Source organism: Thamnophis elegans, chromosome 1 (assembly GCF_009769535.1).
Source record: "Thamnophis elegans isolate rThaEle1 chromosome 1, rThaEle1.pri, whole genome shotgun sequence".
Classification (NCBI taxonomy): Eukaryota; Metazoa; Chordata; class Lepidosauria; order Squamata; family Colubridae; genus Thamnophis; species Thamnophis elegans.
Window position 1 is genome coordinate 45,304,206 of NC_045541.1, and position 21,736 is coordinate 45,325,941.

The 21,736-nt window shown below is 38.4% G+C and overlaps 1 protein-coding gene across 1 annotated transcript in view; it reads right to left on the reverse strand.

Annotated features, from left to right (window-relative positions):
• Positions 1–21,736, reverse strand: part of THSD7B (thrombospondin type 1 domain containing 7B) — a 466,316-nt gene that overhangs the window by 129,798 nt on the left and 314,782 nt on the right. Inside the window, 2 exon segments of the mRNA XM_032209475.1 lie at positions 19,556–19,603; positions 19,605–19,735. Coding sequence (XP_032065366.1) covers positions 19,556–19,603; positions 19,605–19,735 — 179 coding nt within the window.

The following is a 21,736-nucleotide window of genomic DNA, read 5'->3' on the forward strand; positions in this document are numbered from 1 at the left end:
ATCCAACCAACCTGCTTTTTTCATTCACAATCAAGTCATGGATAAAGACATTTATTGTAGACAGTCTGGCAGAACTGGCAGTCAAGAACCAAGGCCCCTGAAAACGGGAATTTCTCTTTTACATTAGGCACAGGACCAGAAGTGGGAATTGGTTTCAATTAAACAATACCCCTTCCCTAAAAGCAGTTTTCCATCTGCCTTCATTGCATTTCCTTCTGCTATTACAACTCATGTTATCCTTTATCCTTATCCTAATCCCACCTTCAGATTCCCTGGTTCTGCTTAAAATTCCATACAAGTTCTTCCCTTACTCTTCCTTAAACTACTAACAGTCACCCTCTTCACAACTGCCTTTGCTCTAAAAAAAAATGCCATTTAACCAAGCTGGATCTTCTTCTCCAGCTGGACTGGTTCCTACTGGGTGCTGGAAGCAACTATTTAAGAATGACTGATTTATGGGGGAGTGGCGCAATATCATAAGACTGAGATCCTTGCATAGCATAACCACAAGGTGTGAGAGATTTGGCATCTTCTTCCCAGTCTATGTATTACCAGAAAGGGCTTGCTTTTCTATGTCAATTGTTCATTCTTTTCTGAGTTGGTTTGGAAAAAATCCTATCCATCACTTGAAGAGCTGTAATGCCATCACTGCAGAACACGGGGCTAATTTTTTTGCTCTTAATTTTGTGATGTATTGTCAGAGTCAAATAATGAGCCTCTCAAATCTTAATATACTCATGTTATCTCCTTGGAGGATAAGCAGAGGGCTTCAACCAGGGTGGTTTCCCATGTTTTTTTTAAAATCAGCAACACAATCTGAGCATCTTTGGAAGATGCAAAACAGAACACCCAAGTTGTCACGTGTGTAAAAAAAAGCCTCAATTCCATTTAACACTTGCATAGACTGAAAGTGCTAATTGATTATGCACTGGTTGTATCTTTTGTTCAACCAATCATTTTTTTACACAGCCACAATTAAACAAGTGAAGTGAATTTAGATTATCATTCTGGCAAATTATGTATTAAGTGCAGATTAAACGAAAAGTTATCACAGGTGCTGCCTTGGATAAGGAGGGTATAATGAACTGTTGATATATTTATTTTTATTTTCTGTCCTCAAGTAAAAGTAGTGAAGCAGAAAGCACTGCTGTGATTTTGGCAAAGCATTCAAGGCAATTTGAAACTGCATGAACAGAATATTAATGTATGAGATCATTTGTTTCATTTAATATCCCATCAGGAAAAGATGATATACAAAGTGAGAAAATCTACAGCAATTTATTTAAAGGAATGAGTATTTCTATGTAAACTTCCTTTTGACTCGTGGTTAACTTGTATATCACTGTTTCTCAATATTGCCAGTGAAAAAAAGTTGAAGACAGCAGTCACAACATGCATCTTATAAAACAGCAAATTAAACAACCAGCCAACCAACCTTATCCTATTTTTACTGCTCCCATCTGAATTGGTTGCTTCTGAGCAAGTATAAATGCAAGTTTCCTGGCCAATTTTAGAGCTTTATGTTAGAATCTTTGTGCACTAATCTCTGATATGTGGACTGAATTTTGTAACAACATGGCCAACCCAGTGATGTATAATAAGACTTGTGGAAATATTTCTTAACTTTGACCCTTTTCATTTTTCCCAGGGAAATGACTGGAAACTTCTGTGTTATTAAAGAAAGGTTGAAATCTGGTCATCTTTACATCATGGTGCCAGTGGTAAAGCTGCTTCGAGCATATAGTTTGGTGTAATGGTTAAGGCACCAGTCAGGAACCAGGAGACTGTGAATTCTAGTCCCCACCTTAGACTTGAAAGCTGAATGGATGACTTTGAGCCAATCCCCCTTTCTCAACTCAATTCATCTCACAGGTTTGCTGTTGTGGGGAAAATAGGAGGAGGAAGGAATATTAGGTATGTTTGTTGCTGTGTTTTACTGATAAAATAATAGAGGTGGGGAAAATTTAATAAATGTATTTTTAGGAATTTTATTTATTTGTAACCCCCTTTATTATTTGCACAAGTAGCTCAAGGGCAAAAGAAGAAAGGGACGACAGAGAATGAGGTGACTGGATGGAGTCGAAGCAGTAGGAGTGAGCTTAAATGGACTCCAGAGGTTAGTAGAGAACAGGAAGGCCTGGAGGAACATTGTCCATAGAGTCACGATGGGTCGGACACGAATTTGCAACTAACAACAACAACAAATCTCAAGGTGACGAACATACCCAAGACAATTTCTTCCTCTTATTTTCCTAACAACAACCCGTGAGGTAAGTTGGGCTGAGAGGAAGGGACTGGTCCAAAGTCACCCATCTGGCTTTCAAGGCTAAGGTGTACTGAATAAATAGGTGAATAAATAGTTACACATTACATCAGATAAGAAGTAGGACAAGTGAACCAGTAGCCTTCTCCAACAGAAGTCCATGTCAGATTCTAGACAATTGGGATGATGAATAGTTTAGTCCAAATTCTGTCCTGAATCAATGCATATTTACCAAGAAAGATGTCTGGACACATTTCCTGACATAATCTTTTTTATATATAATGTATATAGAACTTATTCCCAAGAAATAATTACCAACTAAGTGAAAAGTTCAAACACTATAAAAAACTCTACGTCTATTTGTTATAGAAGTTCCCCACCCCACTGCCCCAAATCACACACAAAAGCAAATTCACTTTCACTGAGTTCAATAGAAGTATTGCCTATAGCTACCGAGATATCTCTTTTGAATCTTGGATTTCTGGTGCTAACCTCTTTGTGTGACTAAGTTAATTACAGAAAGTTTTAATCAGTTGAATTTAATATGAGTAGCTTAAAAGTGTTAATTAAAGAAATGGTTTTCACTGACTTTTGACCACATAATCACAAAAGAACTTTTGCTGGAAAAGACTTGTTATGCCAATTAATACCATCTATTCAAACATCTACATTGTCAGCCATGCCAGCTAATTTAGCAATGTACTATGAAATTCACATGCAGTGTTGATTTTGGCTTATTATTAGGGCATCTCAAGGTGATACACCACTACTGAGTAATAGAATTAAGTTTTAGGAATCCATGACAAAATTTCCATTCTTTACTCCATCAGTACAGTTGTTACAGGTAGAGTAAACAGAATTTATTTTTGGACATTTTATGATTTGCTTTATTAAGATTGTTATCAAGGGTTTTAAGAAGTGCAATCAATTTGAATGCCATGGGACAAGTTTTAAGATTCCAAGGAAAAAAAAATAGTTGGCTCCAATATAAGTTGAAAATCCACAAAGTAAGATAACAAGCACAACCAAATTGATAGTGATACAATTCGACATCTCCAGTTAAAGGTAAGACATTTTGACATTTTGATAAGAAGGGCTTCTTCCAAAGACCTTGGAGAGCTCTTGTCAGTTAAGGCAGAAAACCACAGAGCTGGTCTCCCTAAAAATAAGTCAGTTTCATCTCTCTATATATACTGTATCTATATTTTCCCCTTTTGCATTTTCTTATCTAAACACTCTATGCTTTGACATCAATGTTCCTGTAAATTACACATAAGGAAATCAATATTTTTATCTGAGGTTTCTAAAGACAGAAATATGCAGAATAATTTTAAAGTTAGCATATGGGTGGACAATCTGCTAGCCATGAAGGCATTATTAATAAGCCATGATGGTGCTGTGGTTAGAATGCAGTACTGAAGGCTAATTCTGCCAACTGCCAGCAGTTAGATCCTGACCAGATCAAGGTTGACTCAGACTTCCATCCTTCTGAGGTTGGTAAAATGGGGACCCATATTGTTGGGGGCAACATGCTGACATTTGTAAACCACTTAGAAAGGGTTGTAAAGCACCATGAAACAGCATATAAGTCTAAGTGCTGTTGTTAATAAGACTGGTCACATGTTTAAGGCAAACATGTATGCATAAATCAGACAACTCAGATTCACATGCACAACATGTTAAGCTCTTTTAAATTTATTATCTTTATCTTGACATGCATCACAATCTATTCAACCAAATTTCTTTGCGGCCCAGTTTATGATATTTGTAATCAAGCACAAAGTGTTTATATTGTGTCTCAGGGGGAGCCTCTCAATTATACTTAATTTATTAGTGAGGTTTTTTAATGAATGAATTCACCACACAAACACACACAGATGGCTTCAAGTTGCTAAAATAGCCATTATCAGATATTTATTTCTTCTAGGTGAAACTTGCAAATTACATATATCTTTTTGTTTGCTATTCAGAATTACCGGCTGAGAGAAACAACACTTTTTTTAAAAAGAAATTTGCCTTTGATGGCATCTCAAATGAATAAACAGCCATGCCAAGTGCTACGAGGTATCATCTGGTAATATGACATATCCTGCAATAGGAAATTTGTCAATTGATATGTTAACATTATATCCCTTATTTCATAAACCATGCAATGCATTTTTGGTTACTTGTCTGGCATAATAAAAAGCTACTTTATAATTGGAATTAATATGCATTGACCACTATACTAATTTGAAACTCTGTAATCTAGTTTCAGGAAAATATCTAATAACTATTTGTTATTTCTAATTCTGAGCATGCAGGCTCAGTCACTAGACAAGGCTGGAAACTCTATTTAAAAGTCTGGAAAAAATTCTTCTTGCTAACATGGATTATATAGATCTAGATTGACTTATGATCTGAATCAGTAAAATTTCCTAAATTTTGGACCAGTGAAGGGCAATATTAGGACTTCACAACAACAATAAATGCAATTCACAGAGCCCAAGAAAGTATATGATAAAGACTGCAGATGCTTCCCAGAAAGACCTGAAAGAATCCCATTCCAGAGGTGGGTGGCTCCTGCTTTTATTAACGGTTTGCTTCGTGCGTGCCGCTGCACGGGCGGGCACAGTGTCAATGTAAATTGTTCTTCACGCATGCACAGAACAATTTACAGTAAACTGCACATGCACGCACACTACAAAACTACGTACCAGCAATGGCAGCAGGGACCAGGGAACTGGTTTGGGGATGTGGCCAGCCTGAGTCGTTGCCGGTTCTGTGGACCCAGGCCAAAAAACCACTACCGGTTGGGCTGAACCAGGCTGAACCGGAGTAACCCATATCTGCCATGTTCCCTATTCCCTATTATCAGAAGCAAGTTTTTCAAATATCTTCTGACCTTGCTTTGATGAAGAATGGCATGGTAAATGCCATATTTAATAGCATTTGCCTTGACAATTTGGAGCATTACTACTACATTGCATTATGGTTATGGCATTTGTACGATTAGACCACTTGATGTCATCCAATAATTTATTTATGACTGAGAAATGCTAACTCTAGATTGTAAATCTTTGAGACACCAAGAGGCACAAAATGTACCAAAGACACAAAAATTGTAGGCTGAGGGGCTCTTGTCAACTGAAACTCTCAATGTAAGAACCTTCATTCACTCCATCTACTCATCTAGGACACTCAAATTGTGACACTTTTTTATGTTAAGTTCAATCTTTATATCAGTAAAACTAGATCAGCTTCCATGTGAATTAGAAACCTGATAAATACAGTGGCTCAGATGAAAATCATCCACATGCATGAAGGTACATGAATAGAATAGAATAGAATAACAGAGTTGAAAAGGGACCTTGAAGGTCTTCAAGTCCAACCCCTGCTTGGGCTGGAAACTCTATATCATTTCAGACAAATGGTTGTCCAATCTCTTCTTAAAACTTCCAGGGTTGGAGCATTCTCAACTTCTATGGGCAAGTTGTTCCACTGATTAATTGTTCTGTCAGGAAATTTCTCCTTAGTTCTAGGTTGCTTCTCTCTTTGATTAGTTTCCATCCATTGTTTCTTGACCTGCTCTCAGGTGCTTTGGAGAATAGATTGATCCATTCTTCTTTGTGGCAGCCCCTGAGATATTGGAACACTGCTATCATGTTTCCCCTAGTCCTTCTTTTCATTAAACTAGACATACCCAGTTCCTGCAACCGTTCTTCAGATGTTTTAGTCTCCAGTCCCCTAATCATCTTTGTTGCTCTTCTCGGCACTCTTTCTAGAGTTCTCAATATCTTTTCTACATTGTGGCAACCAAAACTGAATGCAGTAATCCAAGTGTGGTCTTACCACATAATTTGAAGACAAAAGAAGGAGACTGCAGAGGATGAGATGACTAGATAGTGTCATAGACGCAGTGGACAGGATTTTGGGCAGACTCAGGGAAACAGTGGAGGATGGGGGCGGGGCTTTGCCGTCCTGTGGTCCATGGGGTCACAAAGAGTTGAACACAACTTAGCGTCTGAACAACAACAGTAGCTAAATGGATAAAACTTCTCCTGCAAACATTCACAGGAAAAAGCTGAGAATATTAAAACTACAATAGTGGCAGATTTTTAAAATTAAAAATATAAATAGTGGTCATGGCAATATCTGGAGACAGCAGAATAGAAGAGAAAGAAATGGAGCCAAATCACAAAATAGAAATCACTTGCAAATACAAGTGATATGATTGTTGCAAAAGAAAGTCGCTATAGTACCTGTAGTTAATAGGTGCCTAATAGCTCCCAAACATCTGGAGCCCCACTTGAACACATTCAACTCTCCATCAGTCAATTACAAAAGGCAGCTTTACTGGAACAGCTTACATCTTGATGATACCTTTAACAGCATGAAACAACATCCAGGTCCTTGGAAGGCCTCGCTAAGTGGATAAAAATGCCAAATTCAGTGTAAATATCCGGCTGACTGTATGGCCTACTATAATATAAGAGCCGAGGGTGGCGCAGTGGTTAGGGTGCGTACTGCAAGCCACTTCAGCTGACTGTTATCTGCAGTTCAGTGGTTCAAATCTCACCGGCTCAAGGTTGACTCAGCCTTCCATCCTTCCGAGGTGGGTAAAATGAGGACCCGGATTGTTGTTGGGGGCAATATGCTGACTCTGTAAACTGCTTAGAGAGGGCTGAAAGCCCTATGAAGCGGTATATAAGTCTAACTGCTATTGCTATTGCTATTGCTATTGCTATAATACTAATTTATGCCAATATTTTGCCATAATTCAGTCAATTTTCTGATCTCAATGTTGTTTCACTGTTTGGGTACTCTGCCTAACATATAAATGGCAAGTTAATCTAAAGTTTTTGGCCAATGAGAAAGGAATGGCTAATGGCTAGTTTATATTATATATAGCTTTCAGTATATATAGGTTAATGTTTATTTAACAAATATTTAAATAATTTTATAACTTTTGTAACATAAAATATGAAGGGAGAACCCATAGACCCAAATAGTACAACTTCTTAAAGCATGCATTTATAAGATGAACTATGGTCCTTGTCAACTTTAGTCCACATGATTTTGACACCTCTGTGTTAGCTTACTAGATGTTTCAGTATATGTCAATTATAGAAGAACAATTATATTTCTGCAGTATTAATATATTGTGTTGATACTTTGTTTCAAAAATCAGTATTCAGCAATGGAATTTAGTTCAACCTGATTTAAATCACAGAAATAGGGGGTATGAAACAAATTAACTTTATTGTTGAAAGCTCTTCGGGTTTAATGAGAAAGTGAAATGCATGTGAGCTTAACTTTCTCCTATTAACCTTAAAGGAACTTCAAAGTAGTTAATTTAAAATGGATCATATTATAAAATCCACATAATCTTACTTTGAAGTATTTTCATAATGCAAATTACACTTCTTAGTTGTTTGTGTAGTACAGTTATAGAACACAAGTACTTCTTCAATTCTCAAATCAGAAAACTACTCAATAGTTCATAATCAGATACAGAATGCTGAAGAATCTATACAGTACTAAAATTTTCTTTCCTGTAACTTATGGGACAAAACAGTGTATCACAGGGGAAAACCTTCTGAGGTCAAAGTACATAAAATGGGCTAGCTTACAGAATGCATTAAAAATGGACCTATGACTCCTGTGGAATGGAAAGTTGGTGAATTTTATAAAACATTTTATGGCATAAAAAGAATCATAACACAGGTTTATGACATTAAAACAAAATGCCATAAAACATTTACCGTCCTGACGTTTGACTGTGGTATACAGTTCAAGATGGGCTATTTTCAAGGGAGATGCATCTCTGAATGCATTCTAACTTTTCCATTGAAGGCAGTTAGAAAAGCATTAGAAGATCTGTTATGGTTGAAGAGATTGAGGAATCTGGTAAGAAAATATCCTTGAAAGGATGACTCAAGAGGTCACAGATTGTCTGGTGCTCCACAAAGCACTTCTTCAAAATTTTCGGAAGTAGAAATACACACACAAACACACACACACACAGGTTTCCAAAGTCCGTTGTAATAAATTAGGGGGTCTACGTAACTAGAGTGATAAGGACAGGTCACCTAGAGTAATATAATAACTAATTTCTAGGACTTATAAAACATATATTTTATAAGGCAAAAACAAATCACAACAGCTGAGGGTGGCTCACACGGTAGGTAAACTGGTATTTAATCCTTAAATGACATTCACATTGTCTTCAGAGAATAATGGTCTAAATTTAAATATTACAAAAAGTTTTATTTGCAAAATAGTTTCAGACACAGGATCCTCAAATCTTGATTGAGACATTCAAGAACCCAAACATTTTATACTTTTCTCTTTTTGAGAAAGAGATGCCACGTTTGACTTTGATGGCTAAGAGTTACTTTCTAGGTATTTGTGCATTTTGGTACTGGATGGTTATTTCCCCAATCCTTCTTCATACATAATATACTTTTTCACATACTGGGATAGAGAATGTTGATGCTTTTGAGGACACACATACAACAACCCAGGGGATTTTGTTGTCTCTTGTGCAATCAGAAAAGTGCTGTGCATACACAGAATATTTTGGCCACGTCCCAATATATGTCAAAAGATATATATATATATATATATATATATATATATATATATATATATTATATATATATATGTGTGTGTGTGTGTGTGTGTGTTGTGTTGTGTGTGTGTGTGTGGTGTGTGTGTGTGTGTTTGTGTGTGTTATTTATGTATTGAATTTATATCACTGCCCTTCTCACCTCTGTATGACTCTGCACAGCTTAAAACAGAACAGTGCTGGATGGCACCTATGAGGAGGGAGGTAGTGTGATGGATTACAGTGAAATGGTAGTTTCCAAGGCAGGGAGGGGAAGGTGAGACAAGAATCAACACTATCCGATGCTAGATAGGAGACAGAGGAAAATATTTAGGATCCCTACTCTCTTGAATCTCCCAAGGTATAGCAGTTGGGTGAGCGTAGTAAAGGGTTAATCTGGCAAAATTCTATCTATTTGGAGGGAGCAAATAAAGAACTGAATTTGGCTGGATAACAATAGCACTTAGACTTATATACTGTTTCACAGTGGTTTACAGCCTTCTCTAAGTGAGTCAGCCTATTGCCCCCAACAATCTGGGTCCTCAGTTTACACACCTCGGAAGGAGGAAAGGCTGAGTCAACCTTGAGACTGGTGAGATCTGAACTGCCAAATTTCAGGCAGCTGGCAGTCAGCAGAAGTAGCCCGCAGTAACCGCACTCTAAGCACTGTCCACCGCAGCTCATTGTTCTATGCCGTCCTTGGGTTGGGGCCTTACCCCAATCACCTTTGTCAAAATAATTTCCAATATTTGGCAAGCTTTGTACTCATAGTATAATTCTCACAATATATAACCATTTATTAATTCTGGGAGGTTAGTTTCCCAGAATTATTATACTGTTAGTTAGGCTCTGTGCACAACAGAAATGTGAATGATCAGATGATCATATTATAAAAAAAGACATCGAGAAAGCCTTCAAAGTTGCCCCAATTCCAGACAAAATGAGAGAACTAAGGCTGAGGTGGTACAGCTGATGTGGAATCCATTTCATGATGGAAACTCGCTCTCAGCCAAATGGCTTGTGGCTATGAGGATGACTGAAAAACGCCTGCATGAATGCATGCGAGTCATGGGTGTATGCCCCACCAATGCTGCAGATTGCAATGAACTGGCGGGTGAAATGCAAAACTGCAAACTTCACAATATATGACGGGAATAATGCAAATAACAAGAAGAGTTCCCCAAGTTTTGGAAAGTGTGAGTTTGGGAAGACTAATAATATATAATATAATATAATATTAGGATGTTATTTGCTTGACATCCTAGAGCCAATCAGGTTATGTTCTACCCTACTTCAAAAAGTGTGATGTAAGACAATGAAGATTTTCCCATTTCAGTCACTTAAACCAAAGGGAAAGTGAGCGCAAGGTGAGTGCATTGATAAAATAGTGATTTTCCAAAAACCCCTTATATGCAGAACAGAAAAAGGCCCTGAATTGGCCTTACTATTATTATGTGCAACAAATGTCTGCTCATTATGCTACCAAATTGCCCTTCTCTATGAAGAAATGGTTTCTCAGACACCTCAGACAGGCTCTGACATTTGACAATCACTCTAAAACTGTAATTGGGATCATACTCTAAACTTTTAATGAGATTCTTATCTAATTCCAACAACTCAGAAATGTGTCACATTCATATATTCAACCAGTTGAAGAGGTATGCCCATTAGATTTTGCTCATCAGAGCAAAATCTCAAGATAAATATAAAAATCTTTTAAACTTTTTAAAAAAAAATGATTAGAACATCATTGAAGATCCAAATGAGGAAACAGAAATGGTACTCAGACTAATAATCTAGGAAAATTGGGGTGTTTCACTTTCTGTCTTGACTGTTCTCGTCTTCACATGTACAAAAGAGATTGGGCTTCTATACTTTAAAAAGAGGACATAGGATCTTCTGATAATTTACCAGATTAGAACTTCTTTCAAAGAATTCATTTGGAACTATCTCCTTTCACAACATCAATGGTAAAGGTAAGGGTTTACCCTGTTCAGTCATGTGTGACTCTAGGGTTGGTGCTCATCTCTGTTTTCTTAGCCAAGGGAGCCAGTGTAGTCTGACGACGTTAGTATGGTCATGTGTCCAGCATGATTTATAGGCTGAGGTGCTTGGAATGCTGTTACCTTCCACCGAAGTGGTACCGTTTATCCAGTCACATTTGCATGCTTTTGAACTGTTAGGTGGCAGGAGCTGAGGCAAGTGACAGGAGCTCACTCCGTCATGTTGTTTCTTGGTTTTCACAAGCCCAGCAGCTTAACTGCTAGATCACTATGCTTCCACAACACCATTAAATATTCCCGAGGTGGCGCAGTGGTTAGGGGGCAGTACTGCAGGCCACTTCAGCTGACGTTATCTGCAGTTCAGCGTTCTAATCTCACTGGCTCAAGGTTGACTCAGCCTTCCATCCTTCCGAGGTGGGTGAAATGAGGACCCAGACTGTGGGGGCAATATGCTGACTCTGTAAACTGCTTAGAGAGGGCTGAAAGTCCTATGAAGCGGTATGTAGTCTAACTGCTATGCTATTGCTATTCTCAAACTGATTGAGATATTTACAAACTTTCATATGATTCTACCTGTATCAACATCAATCCTATGTCAGCAATACTATTCTTATAGACAATTGTCAGGACTCTAGGGAAGTCCAAAAATCATTTTGGAGAGCAAGAACAAAAGGCATCACTCTGGAGTCATTCTCTGCCTATGAATTGACCTCCCAGTACATTTTTCTTCTCCACTTTCAAAGTAGTGCTTTCCTTTGTTTGCTATCTTTCTGGCCTTCCATATCTTCTTTTCTTTTAGGTCAAGCCCTGCATATTCATTGGTGGCTTTGCAGAGGAGGATTACTCCCTCCTCTCCTGTCCCACACACAGACACTGCACACATCTCTACAGGGATGAGAGTAATTGGCATGTTTCTTTTCTGGAATGAAAGTTGACGGAAAATAGCAGCAGGGAACTATCAAATGGGAGGATGAGTTAGCAAGCAATGTCTACAAAAATACCATGCAAACTGATGTTACAACATCTCAGCCCAAACAACATTTTCTTAAAAACTGCTTAGAGACAAGGCTGTATGAACCCAGGATAGAAACAACTTAGGAATTCAGTGCAATATATTTAACATCTCAGGGCTCCCTGCTTGGTTTTGCTGATATCCCCCATATTTGGAACGGTTAAATGTCCCGTCCTCAACTCTCCTTTCCATTTGAAGGAAGATTGTATATTTGTGGAGTACCGGCCATTGAAGACATTGGACATAATCTTTGTACTAGCAAAATGTGTTCTGCAGAAAATGCTGTTATTCAGATTCTTACTTAATAAACTAAATAATATTGGGACATCTGAGAGAAACTGTCTTACTTTTTGCAAGGAACAAACCTGTATATTACTATAAGACCATTCTCTTGGTTTCAAAGGACATTTTGAAGAAGACAGAATCTTTAGATCAGATTAGGATTAACTCTGTATTATTTTTAAAATGTTGTATAGTCAATTGACTGATTCAGTAAAAAATTATTCTGTTCTCTCTATTCATGAATGTCTAATGCAGGATTGGTCTCTTTATTAAGCTTGGTCTCCATCAACAAACCAGCATAATTATTTATATGAAATTCCAATTTAACTTTCAAAAAATGATGGATCATTGAGGATTTTATACAGTAGCTTAGTAATTATATTACATGATCACATAAACAATCAAGAGGCAGCAGGATGTAAGGCTAAATTGAATGGGGTATCCTGTCATGAGCACTGCTTCAGGGGTGGCTTTAAGGCACTATGGAGTTGTCTCTATCTCTTTCTTCTTCTCTGGATCTCAAATGAAGGGCCTAGATGACCAGTGAATACTTTTAGACAGTGTATAACATGGTAACATAGTTCAACTGTGAAAATGTGACAATCCCAGACCAGGCCAAGCCCCAAAATGCCAGGGAATTTCTAGAAGCCTTGTACTCTGACAAATCAGACATCAATAGACACATAGACATTAACAACGTCTATAGACTATGCAAAAGACACAATCAACCAGCCCAAAAGATAAAAAAAGTCTCCAGCACCTCTCCACTGTAGTAATCAGCACACAGATCAACATAGATTAACTCCAAGAATAACTTCAGACCAACAATCAAGTAAGCAATATCCCAATCAAGAATGCCAAAGAGCCATTAGTAAGCAGCTCAATCAAGAATCTCTAAGACTTCCCCCACCTACAAAGAAGGCAGACACCAGAATATAATCTGACAGCAAACAGCACTCCTTACTAACACTGATGATGTTATCTCATTACATCAATGAAACATCTGCAAGAAAACAAGCAAGCTCAGAGAGCACCAAGGACCCCTATAATCATAGTTTAAAAATAATATCACAATGAAGAGACATAAATATCATCTTCTTATGGAGTCTTCCCCTAGCATAGATCCTTGATTTTGAGAGGCATTCAACCATCTTTTTCCGAGAATTGAAATAAATGATGGGAAAAATTGAGAGTTAACTCAAAGGAAGAATATGGATTAAGAAAAGTGTAAAAAAGAAAAGATTTGGACTAACCCACTTTCTTTTTTATCACTTCAAGATCATGTGTTCCACTTGAAGTGCAACCTTTTTCTCAGAAGATTTCGGATATACATTCCACAATTTAGAGAAGGGTCATTAATTAAGCTATAGGAAACCTGCCAAGGAGTTGTACATATTGAGGTAATAAAATAACAAGAAATGTATTTTGAAACCCTGCCTTTGTGTATCTTTTCTGCAAGTACACCTGTATAGCTTATTTTTTATACTTCTGCTTCTGAAAGACTCAATTAATCTGTCCAATCAGTGCTATAACATTCTGCTAGTATATGGCCTAATGTCCAAGCATAAAATTCAAAATAATTTAATAAACCAACTATTATGTTAGATTGAACAATCACTAAAATTATGTAAAGCTTCACTTCTATAAAGGTTTGTGCAAATCACACCTTTAAAGCTATTGTATCTGTAAGTGACTGAGCCTGATGCACTGTTCCTTATTACTCTGATGCCTCATTCAGCACTTCCAGTAACCAGAAGAGGCTTCTGTATAGGTGAGCTATATACCCTGTCATCTCACTCAAGGAAATACTCATTTTTCCAGCTACTAGAAAAGGTAGCTGATGATGGTTCATGGCAACAGGAAGCAACTTGAGAATGTGTGCCTTCCATTGTGCAGAGCACGGCTGCTTCATAAAAGTCTACACATTATTGACTACTGAAACTTTGCTTTCAGCATAGAACTCTGAACTTTACTGAGATGTTTCATACAAGTGTAGCACTTAATCTCACATGGTTGAAGAGAAAAGGAATAATGAAAACCAGTGGGTTCTGAATTTTTCTCTTGACCTCCCCCATGACATTTCAGCTACGTAAGGAATGGAGTTCAGCCTTGATGGGCTAAGAGAATGTGGTTTTGAGAAAGTCAGTTGTGCTGATATTTATGGAAAAGAATAGAGGGCATTAAAGTCAGGCAACTTGCAACTGAGTTATTTGCAGACAGATCTCTTTCACGGACAAAAAAGTACCCACAAAATTAAGCACTACAAGTGACTCAACCAATCTTTTTGAAGCTTGTGTCTTCAATTTAGCGTTTTCCCTATATTTTTGCATTAAATTCATTGATGGTAATCCTACACACTGGTAAATCAGGCTGAGGAAAAACCAACCTGTGCCATACTGCAACACCTACAGGTGGCAGCATGTATAGCAATTTGAATATTTACAAAAGGTGTGTGTATAATTTAAAAGTCACTGGGTATGTTTCTAAAAAAGGAAAAGGGAAAGGGAAGAGGAAGAATTAAACTTTCTGCCAAAGGACAGGCAAGGCATCTATTCACTCTGCTCTTTTCTACTCTAGACAAAGATACTAGAATAATTTCAGCTTCAGTGTTAGCTGTTGTCAGGCTGATTTATGGTGTCCCAAACAGTGGGTTAAAGTTACAGGAAAGTAGATTAAGCTAGATATTAGAAGGAACTTCTTCATGGTAAGAAATGTCAAGCACTTGATGGAGTCATGAGTTGATAGGTTTCCCTTCAATGGAGGGCTTTAAGCAAAAATTGGATTGCTATCTGTGTCAGGTCTGCCATTGCATGGCTTCAGTCCTGCTTCGTTTCACTGGCATCCCGTCATAAAAGAAAAGGAGGGTGGATGACAGGATGAGAGGAACCAGAGGTGCCAGCCCAGAACAGAGCCTGTCAGATCCAAGGTCCCAAGCGTGAGGGTTCCACCACAAAACCGCGGTGCCCTTATCCGCGCCGACATAAGCGCGGAGGCAAATCTGCGGCGTCTGAAGCGCTAAGAAAAAAACGACTGTACCGCCACAACAACAGCGCGGCGACAGAAGGGCGTTCTACATGCTTCATTCTTTGCCTCCAAAGGTAGCCCTCCTCCTCCAGCTGACAGTGGCAGCGGGCACGGGGCAAAGCGGGCTGCCCCGTGGGAAGGGTCCAGCTCTGCCGCGGGGGGCAGCAGGAAGCCCGAGCGGGGCCGCCGACGCCGGCGGTGGAGGAGGACGCAGCAGCGGTGGTGGCTGAGGCTCTCCCGGGGCCAGCGAAGCGGGCTTGCCCGGCAGCAGCCGCCGCCCATCCAAGGAGATGTTGTTGAGGAAGAAGAGGGCGGCCTGCCTCCGCTGGGCAAGCCCGCTTCGCCGGCTCTGGGAGAGCCTCAGCCGCCGCCGCTGCTGCGTCCTCCTCCGCCACCGGTGTCGGCGGCCCCACTCAGCCCCCCCTGCAGGCTTCCTGCTGCCCCCCGCGGCTGTGCTGGACCCTTCCCGTGGGCTGCTGCTGCTGGGCAGCCCGCTTTGCCCCGTGCCCGCTGCCGCTGTCAGCTGGAGGAGGAGGGCTACCTTTGGAGGCAAAGAATGAAGCATGTAGAACGCCCTTCTGTCGCCGCGCTGTTGTCGCGGTGGTGATGACGCGCGGTGATGACATCGCGGCTTTAGCGACGCGATTTAATCTCCGCTATTTTGCGTAGCGCGGTTTTGTCGTGCCATGAAGCGTGAGAATGGTATCCGAATGCCCACCAAAGAGGCACAAAATTTTAGGACTGTTCCCAAAAACCTAGTCTGAACACCATTGGACATTTACGAAAGACTATGTGGGAAGGGTCCAGGAGGAAATAAAAGCACTGGGTTTATGTGGGAATATTCAGATCTGGTTTTTCTACACTGCAACCAACTTGGCTTCAGTAAAGTTATACCTCTCTTACTACAATGGGTCTTTCCCCCCCTAAATATCCAAGCTGTGACAGGTCTGACAATCTGTCTGAAATGTTTAGCAGAGAGCCAAGGGGTTAGATTAGATGATCTCTGAGATACCTTCCAATGCCATGACTCCAGAAAATGGATAACAAATAAATTAAACATTGATCAAGACATCCATAAAAAGCTGCCATTAAAAGCATCTGGTACATCTACTTAGAAGAAACATATCTCTGGTGAATAGGCCACTACAAAGCCATTTCTGATGATTTGGCTGAAATTGGCAAATTTAATAGCCTTAATTAGCCAGTGATATCCTCGGCATGCTGTTAGAACTGAAGTGATATTTAAGATCAGTTGCTACAGATGACTTTTTCCTCATTCACGGACACAGCCTTTTAACATTGCATTAGGATGTTTTATCACATGAAAACGGAGAGTAAAGAAAACTTCTAAAAGCTCTGTTTTAATCACATGGCATAGGGTTTACTAATGTACTGCATTCAAGAGTGTCAAAAAACCCCACAAAAATGAATTCCTGTTGACAAAAAAATGGGACATTTCATATTAGGATGTAATTTGTCATTTTTCTAAGTAATATTAGGAAATGTCACTGAGAAAAACAAATTCACTAGAAACAAATTGGAACTGCTTTCCTATCTCATCCTGAGGTTCATATTGACTTCCTAGTCAAGTTCCACATCAGATGCTAAAATTTAAAACAGTAACAAATGTGAAGAGTTCAACAACTAACAATATACAATATAGTCTTTTCTTATGACAAAGAAAATCTCATACAAAGTATGAATCATAAAATAAATTATAACTCTTTGTAGATAGATAGATAGATAGATAGATAGATAGATAGATAGATAGATAGATAGATAGATAGATAATATATAGTGAGATTGTTTTTTGAAAAAATGGGTAAGAATCAGGGTACATTATATATTATTTTTGTAAACCATATTAAGAAGCTTGTACATGCCATTATACTTAGACGGTTGGCCAAATAGGCCTTACAAAGAAACAAGAACACAAACATTACTAGCTATTAGTAATCAAGTGCAATTTTCAAAGTTTTATTCAAAGACCTGCTGAAACAAATGTGTTATTAAAAGCTGGCAAGAGAAATGTGTTTTAATTTCCATGTAAACATGATACTCTGGCTGCAGAAGTATAATTCAATATGTTTTTCAAGACATTATCATCTCCACATTACTTATGGTGAGATTTCATTTTACTTGTTTTGTGATCATTCAGTTTCATGAAGGAAAACTTTGAGAAATGGGCATTATGTATCTTTTTGAGTATTTTCCATTATACTTCTTTGGGGTTTGGTTCTACTGTATTAGTCCTTATGTATTAAATGTGAGGAAGTCAATAAAAACAATAAAGAGATCTGATTAAATCCACATGCAATAATAAAAAGCTTATAATAATCTATAATGAAGCTTATAATGATGAAAAGTGAGCCAGTTTGTTGTAGTGGTAAAGGCGTTTGGCCTAGAACCAGGAGGCTGTAAATTTTAGTTCTGTCTTAAGCATGAAAGCTAGCTGAGTGACCTTCACTAGTCACACTCCCTCTCTCAACCCATCCCACCTCACAGGGCTGTTGTGGAGAAAGATGAGTAGGAAATGTTATTGGAATGTTTGCTGCTTTGAGGTTTATATTTCTTTTTAAAAGCAGGATAAAATTCTTTAAAAAATAGTGAATAATGTTAATGTTAAGTTGAATCTAAATTTCGAGAGCGAAAGGTTTTGAAAAGTAATAATAAAGACAAGTTTCTTCAACCTAATGCTTTCCAATTATGCTCAGCTACAAATTTCAGAATTCACAGTTAGCGGCCATACTGGTTAGAAATTCAGAAAGGTAATCACATTTAGAAGTCCACCAGTTAGGGTTGGCTATCTTGGGTGGTACATGTGCTGGCTATGTAACCAGCAATCTGGAGTTGCTATTATCATGTAATCTAGAGTGGCTGATGCTTTGGTTTCAGATTTAGAGATTTGAGTTTACCAACACAGATAATGTTGAAGAGTGTTGAAGGTGACATGTCCATCTCTGATTTAGACCAACAAAGAATAACTGGTTTTGCCCAGTCATTTGTCACAAAAATAAGATGGTCTAATGATTTAGACACACAAGTGCAGTCTAAATTAACCCTTACTGGACACAGGATGACTCTAATATTTTCATGCTTTCCATTCATGAATATAACATTTATTTTGAAAGAGGGCCAATATGTCTGTGTGTGTGTGTGTATAATTTTTGATCAGCCTTTTTTTTCCAATCAACAAACTCTTTGCCCAAGTAAATAACTACAGAGTTACCCACATAGACTAAGCATCACAGCTACTATTCAACACAATAGGATGAAGGATGGATGAAGAGAAACATGTGCGAGTAGTACATGAACTAAGCCTAGGAACAAAAGCTGTCCTTGAAATATTTTCTTGCTCTGTGTTAACATATGATTGTGCCAAAATGACCAGGTCAAAATTGCAATCAGAGGAAGGAAAGAAACAGCTGATACTATTTTCCTTCTTTCTGGACAGATATATTTCCTCTTTGAACTCAGGTTCGGGTTGAACGAACCTTCCAAACAGGTATGAATAAAACCTCTTTTCATACAGCAGGCATATAACTCTAGCAAACAGTAAGGCTACTTCAGCCAACTTTGAAAAGAAATTCTTTGTGTGGGCTCCGAGGCAAATCTCTGGAAGATTCTGCATAGCCCTATTTAGGATGCTCTAAACTTAAAAGCTCTTCCAAACACAACTATATTTGAATTAAAAACATAAAAAGAGTAGAATGAATCGAGACTGACCTTTTTAAAAGAAAATACATCAAGAAAGAAAAGAAAGAAGACAACCGCTGATTTGGTTTCAATAGTCTTTAAAAACCATTAACATTTTAAATTGTATGAAGGGAATAATCTCCTATCTGTATTAACTGCAAAGTTCCTTTATTACATTAAATTACACATTAATTGAAAATATTTTACTCCTAATTTTCCATTTGAATATTCCCATTTATATTGGCATCCTTTTATAATAGAATACACACTTGAAAATTAGCATGTAATTGTCAAACAGAAACTTATTAGAATGAGTGAAATTGAATTAGTGGGGGAAATATCTTCAAAGAATAATTTAGGAAAAAAACTAGGCTTCACAGATGGCTTAAATATTATTCGCAGTGTCTGATCTCACTGACCAGACTTTGCTGTTTTAGGGTTGGAGACAAGATATGCTTTTATTAATGAATAATCTTTATGGAGTGTTAATAGTTTTGTGAATAGAAAACCTTTCAAAAGTTTAGCTATCCTAGCATGCAGCTGCAATAAAAGAGACAGTTAAAAAACTATACAACCAGATCAGGGAGTTTTCGTATGGAAGGGATTCTATTGTATCAATCATAGAATGATTTGGATATAGATGATCAATTCCAAATTGGTATATTGGCTTTAATGATACACCTCACCTGATTCTTTGGATCCAGTTTTGGACAAGGACGCCCTCCATTGTATGTTCTTCTCCTTAAGCCACCTGGACCGAATTTCACATCCTGTCCCACACGATGAACTACAAGGAGACCAGTCAGACCAGTCACTTAATTGCAGTCAAAATGGGCAAGGTACAGTGCAAGGCTGTTCAATATAACCTAAAAAAAAGGGAAGAAGGAACAGTTAGAAATTAGGGGACAGCAAAATTCTTGCATTTTTGAAGCTGCATTCAGGGGTCTATGTCCCTGGAGAAAGAAGACCATGAATTTCTTAATGCATGGATTGAACAGGGGCACTAAAAACTGGGAGCATCTAGAACAGAATATTTGGAAAATATATAATAATATTTCTATCATTTCAACATGTGATTTCCATTTAAGAATAGCGACATACCTTACTGATTTTAACTGGTTCAACATGTTGCATAAATAGTGCCATAAATAATTACACAAGGCTTAAAGCAAAGACACAATCCTCTTTGCTTGACAAAGAAAGTAGCTTAGGCGCTATTAATACTGCAGTAGCTACTATAAATATATGCCAACTTCATGCATTCAACCTCTTAAATATGTGCTAACTGGCTCTCTAATGGAAATATTCATCTATCACCTAACACTTTCGTGAATGCCTGCCGTTAATATCACTATCAATATTTAACACTGCATTTTCCTTCCACACTCACTGTTTACAATGCTGGAAGCCCAGTTAGATGGCATGCCCAATAGGCTTGTGTTGATGCAAAGCACTTGAGAAAAGTCAGACTTGATTAGCAAGTGCATAAGAAATCACAAAGGGCGCACTCAAGCTTAGGAAAGTCAAGAAAACATCCCCAAAGAAAGCAGGGTTAAACTGCTTCTTTATGATTGTCAAGAAAGCAACTTGAATATGCTTATGAAATTAGCAGGATTCAAGTTCAATGCAAAGAGACTTACTAAGACATTCTTCCAAAGTTATTAAGAATATTCATAGGTCTGAAAGGTCAATTTTAATCCACAAATTACTTAAGTTATGTCTGTCTATCAATTTTTACCCCCCCTTTTAATCACCCTGTAACTCCTTAGTTTGGGGTACAGTTGGAGCAAACAGATGAAGCTGGACATTTTACTGAGTGACACGGTGGCCTAGTGGTGAAGATGCTTGCCTCCATTCAGAAGATCCTATGTAGTGGCAGTTATTTCTCTTCTAGGGCACAAAGAAAAAATATCTACTGCGAACTGTCCATCCATCATCTACCTACCTACCTACCTATCATCTACCTATAATCAATCAATCTATCTATCTATCTATCTATCTATCTATCTATCTATCTATCTATCTATCTATCTATCTATCTATCTCAGAGGTGGTTTCCTACCAGTTGGGCCTGGTTCGGCTGAACTGGTAGTGGTATGGCGGCTTGGGTTGCAGAACCGGAAGCGACCCAGGCTGGCCATGCCCCCAAACTGGTTCCCTGGTGCTGCTGCCACCATCTTTTTTGGAGTTCTGCACATGCAGAACTCCTGATTCCACTCACCCCTGATCTATTTCTCTGTCTGTCTGTCTGTCTGTCTGTCTGTCTGTCTGTCTGTCTGCCTGCCTGCCTGCCTGCCTGCCTGCCTGCCTGCCTGCCTGCCTGCCTGCCTGCCTGCCTGCCCATCCATCCATCCATCCATCCATCCATCCATCCATCCATCCACTTAGATCAGTTATGTTCCAATTTTTTGACTTGCCTGGGCACACTGAATAAAGAGGAATTGTCTTGGGCCACATATAAAAAGTATAATATAGTTAAGAATAATTGATGCCAAGATTAAGAAAGGTTTTTTGTGTTGGTCCAAAATAGATCAGATGGCATCAATGACAAGTAGTTCAAATATCTGTTGGTGGGGCCACAGAAATCATTTGAAAGCAGTTCAAGGATGTTGTTAAAAATTTTCTTGGTAATTACAGAGTACTAAACTACATACAAGTTCTGAATACATTTCTGCATTCACACTTGGACATTCTTCCTAAAAATCTAGCTGCAGTGAGTGACAAACATGGTGTACGATTTTACCATGACATTGCCACAGCAATATCAGGCAACTGAATCCATCAATGCTGGTTGACTATTGTTGGACATAACCATGAGATGCATTGGAACTGAGTACAAACGAAAATCAGGCAGCAAAACACTTTTG